A 4929-nucleotide genomic window follows, 5' to 3' on the forward strand; every position below is an offset into this window, starting at 1 on the left:
TGTCATTGGCACCTCTAGTAATATATTTACTGAGAAAAATGTTGACGTGTTCAATACTTATTTTACCCGCTGTATAATGATGAGTGGACTTGTTTAAGACGGTTTAAGATMAAGCTGGTAGAGTTACTGTAGATTCTTGCAGTAAACATGAACCAATAAAATCGTATTTTCACATCTTTTCCATATTTTCTTTGTTGAAGCCGGAAGGTGTATATGTCTGTAAATAGTTGCTGTTACTGTATTATGATTGTCTATCATAATGTTTTTTTAAATGTTTAATTTGTGTATAAGTTTCCAGTGWTAAAAAAATGCTAACCATGTTAGTTTTTCAGTGCTATTTTCAATGTTAAGTTAGTATCTATGCTAATATTGGACTGCAGCCTGGGTTTATAAGGGTTTATTTCAGGGTTCCTACAACTTAGGACAAGTTAAATTTACAATTTTGTTAAAACTTTTTTAATGCCACTTGAAATTAAACTTAACACCAACTTTACAATGAACACAAATGGGAAAATAAGTGACAATTTTACCCAAAGGCTTATTTTAATACCAAACAACTAGCTGTAAGAAGAATTTAGGGAATTATTTCAAAAACAACTAACTGTTACCATTTRTTTTAACATGTAAGACAAATTACAATCACCCTACTTACAATGTGTTAAYATTTTTAAGACCTCTAAATAGACTGAATAGACATTTTAAAGCTAATTAAGACCTTTTTTTGGATTGGATTTTTGGATTAATTCAATGACTTTTAAGACTTTTTAAGTATCTGTGGGAACCCTGATTTTGACACAAATTTTGTGTACGTTTTACTAGGCATGAAAATATATAAATCAATGTTCATGTACGTAAATTAAGCCATAGTTCTTTAGGCATCAATAATTGTTTTGTAATTGCATCATAGTCTTGTGAATTGTAACTGAATAYAAGGTGTCTAAAGATTCCCACCCCTATGAGGTTGTGGCCTCATTACATGTGTGACATATTCTCAGTCAGCTTCAGACGTGTTGAACACACTGAAGGTTGCCTGAGGACAGTGTGTRGTGTCTCACCCCGGAGGTCCTCTCCGATGCCCAGAGCCAGGCCATCTTTGGTCCACTGAACAATGCCAGAGTAGTTGAAAACAACACAGGACAGGATCACCCTCTGGCCTCGTACCACAGAAAGGTCTGCCGGCTCCTGGGAGAACCTCGCTGTCCTCACTGCTGCTTCAGCACAAATATAGGAATAAAGAAAAAAGACAGAGAAAAGTTAGGAACTTTGTATGTTCTTGACATACTACTTTAAACTCACGCCAGCGTGTTATTGTGTGAACGCTAAGCTAACATTCATTTAAACATTTCTTGTATAAAAAGTTTCTCTGGTGTGTTTTTTGTAATTAGGCTAGTTCTACATACTTCGCGCTATTTTACCAATTCGTATACAGGATCAACTGGGAATAGTGTGCTTAGGTTTTATAAAAAAAAATGTTCAGCTTTGTTTAAAATAAAACCAGACACTGTTGACCTCTTCATCTACTTCAAGAGCATAAATCTTATTCAAATCTACTTTAGCATTCTTCATTTCTTCTTTAGATTGTTCTTTTTTTATGTGCAGTGCCCTGAGACAACGTATGTTGTAGCTTGGTGCTATATAAATAAACTGAATTGAACTGAATTGAATTGAATTGAATTGAATTGGTCTTTTCATCTTCTTATGCTACTTTTAGCATTTAGCTACCATTCTGCTGTTCTCAAATGGCTTCTTTATGCTTTTAGTTAACATTTTGCACCATTTGACTTTATAGCTATTGTTTTGCAAGAACAACAGCTTTATCTGTTTTGCTACATTTAGCTACTGTTTGCTCATTTTATCTATAGCATCTGTCTCCATCTTCTGCAACAGGTCTAGGAGGGAAACTAGGGGTGTCCCAATCCGCTATCAATATTGGATATCAGTCCGATATTAGCCAAAACAATATGTATCGGATTATATCTCGGTATCAGTCAGTATGCAAGGCTGCAATATCGGTATCATATCAGAAGTGAAAAAGTTGTATCAGGACACCCCTAAGGGAGACTCAGATATTCCCTCTCCTCAATGGACACGTTTCAGCTCAYCCCTGAAATGTTCCCAGGCCAGAGAGGATACATAATCCTTCCAGCGAGTCTTGGGTCTTTCCCGGGCCACTACAAGTGAAGTGGTCCTGGTGCCTGCTTTTAGCTTGTAGCTGCTGTTCTGCTGTTTTTAGCTTGTGTTCTGCTCATTTCAGCCTCTGTCCTACTTGTTTTAACTTTAACAACAGTTTCAGCTTCCTCAACAAATTGTAGCAATTCTCAGCATCCACGCTGCAATTTTTGCAGAAAAATCTAATTACTCCTTTTATTTTTGTGCATTTTTATGCCTAATTGATAACATTTTTCATTCCACCCAACAGTAATAGATAGACATAATTACCACATTTGATGACTCTATGRCTTGCGGTCATAAACCGAGCAACTTAAACGAGCAACGAACAACATGGAAGAACAAAGTTGTCGAGGGAGAGGGAACCAGAACAGAGTCAGAGAAGAAGAAAAAAGAGGATGATGGGGTGGGGGGCGGCTTTGAAACCCTCTCAGAAGATCAAACACGGAGCTTCAGCATCCCCCCCACCCCCGCTCGTTCTTGATTTCTGACTTTTTGTTTCCCTCCCCTCCGTCATTCCTCTCCGTGAGTCATCTCGCTGGCCTCAGCTCCCCGACCCAAACTACAGTGGCTGTCATTGTCTTCTGGACCCCCTTCTCTGTCTCTTCCAGCCTGTGGGCCGATCTCACAGCAGACGGGCCGCTGACCACATAATAAGAGTCAGAAAAAAGTCCCACTCCCCCCCCAAAAAAATCTTGCTCCACGCTTTGCGATGACGACTTGTAATTAGCTGTCCCCTGAAGGCACGGTACGTGTTACAAGATTTATGTTAAATTTTCATTCTTCCCACTTTGGCTTTCATCACCCCCCCACCCACAGTTATTTTTGAAGAATCTCATTCAGTAGATCATTAACCCTCTGCTGCATTACCCCCCACCCCTCTGTTCTCCTCCCCATGATGTTACCCAAATTGCTTTGCTTCCCTCACTGCTTTTGCAGGCTATATGTATGCATCCCCACTCCCCTCCTTCACTTTCTCCATCTATAATGCTGCCTATGAATGTCCTTTTGCTGCCACTGATCCCCCCCACCACCACCACCACCACCTCTCTGTTTCTACACTTTCTGTGCACTGTTTTCTTTCCATATCCATCCATAATGGCAAATGTGCCCTTTTACCCAGAATGCTTTCTATTTCTGTGTTCCTCCTCGCTCGTTGCTGGTTGGTACTTGGGGGGGGGGGGGGGGGGGGGGGGGGGGTAGAGGCAGACTGTCACAACTCATTTATCACATTAAATATCACCCCTCCAGCACTTTCTCCCTTCTTTCGCTCCCCACTCACTCGCTTTTTTTTTCCTTCACCTCCTACCATTTACATTTCTCACTTGTCCTCCCCACGTTTTTCCACCACCCTCTTCACCCCTCAGTCTACCGCTCTTATGCCCTCACAAGTCCTTCCTCAGAGCCCGGCAGCAATTTGCCAAAAGGTTACCATTGCCGTCTTTAAAAAAAGAAAACTGCCAAATGCATCTGCATCCTGTTTCCCACTATCTTTATCGCTCACTGACAAACAGCGAATGGCTCGCGATGATGTTTTTTTACTGCTGTGTGTGTCTGTCTGTTAGCAAAATGTTTCATAAACCACTGGACTCATTTATATGAAATGTCACTAACTCAGTATGTTTTCTACAGATATAGGCTAAAATTTGTCTAGACAGTAGCTGAGRATCATCCTTAACTCATATTATGATGTGATATTTTATATCACATTTTTGGTTTTTGACCAAAACGGTTAAATTTCTCATCATAACATCATCATTATTGTAAATCTCTGGCATGAAAAATGGTGGGTGATATGCACCCTGCCAAGTAGTGCTACGCTTTTAATTGCTTTCATTTCTTTTTCCTCTCCAAATACACAGACACGCACTGCCCCCCCATCATGTCAGGTTTAGCATGATTTGTAGAGGTAGAGTAAGCCTGGTAAAACAAAAGAAACCAGTCATGCAAAAAGATTTGTGTACCAATCCCAACAATGGCTTCTGACAGTGCAGCGCATTAATATTCTGAAGATAGAGGGATGTGTGAGGATACACGGTGAAAAGGGAGTTGGATGCAGATGGAGCCTGGCAGCATGCATACCTAGAATAATTCACTATTCACCCCCAACTCCAAAAATAAGCCTTTATTTGTTCCCCGAGGAATGCCCAAATCAACTGCATGAACTAATGAATTAAAGAATAGAAGCGTAAAAAAGAGAGAGTTATAAAAAGCTTCTAACTGCAAACATGATACAGAATCACAAAAAGTGAAAGTTACTAAGTTAACTTTGGTCCAAAGAGGTCATTTCTCTAAATGATCGCTCAATGGAATTGGCTGAGTGAAAATGTAGTAGGTTCAACAAGACATACAGTTTATTTCTTGAGCCTTTTTATTAAGTTAATCTTTTAACTTAATCAAATGCCTACATATTTTTGGTGTTGCACTCTCTGACCTAGCCTGGCCCTTGCCTTCCTAAGCAGCTCTGCTCAATTCTAGTTTCCCTTCTCTGCTCCGTCTGGGACTTCTCCCATTGAGATGGATTTCACTGGCAGATTTTTAGCCGGACCAATCAGAGAACAGAACGTTGATTTTCTGTGCAGTGTCTGCTTGTAGTTTATTTTACCTGGGCCAATCAGAGAACAGAACGTTGATTTTCTGTGCAGTGTCTGCTTGTAGTTTATTTTACCTGGGCCAATCAGAGAACAGAACGTTGATTTTCTGTGCAGTGTCTGCTTGTAGTTTATTTTACCTGGGCCAATCAGAGAACAGGAGGAGTTT

At 40.1% G+C, this 4929-nt stretch overlaps 1 protein-coding gene across 3 annotated transcripts in view; it reads right to left on the minus strand.

The window, feature by feature from the left end:
- The window catches only part of kirrel1a (kirre like nephrin family adhesion molecule 1a), a 73330-nt gene that overhangs the window by 36624 nt on the left and 31777 nt on the right, over nucleotides 1–4929 (minus strand). For 2 of the 3 annotated variants that reach the window (XM_014022946.1, XM_014022944.1), the window contains exon 2: nucleotides 1056–1211. In XM_014022946.1, the coding sequence (XP_013878400.1) occupies nucleotides 1056–1211 (156 nt within the window). The remainder of the gene's footprint in view (nucleotides 1–1055; nucleotides 1212–4929) is intronic. The other variant, XM_014022945.1, reaches the window with a different exon arrangement.

Source organism: Austrofundulus limnaeus, unplaced genomic scaffold (genome assembly GCF_001266775.1).
Source record: "Austrofundulus limnaeus strain Quisiro unplaced genomic scaffold, Austrofundulus_limnaeus-1.0 Scaffold350, whole genome shotgun sequence".
NCBI lineage: Eukaryota > Metazoa > Chordata > Actinopteri > Cyprinodontiformes > Rivulidae > Austrofundulus > Austrofundulus limnaeus.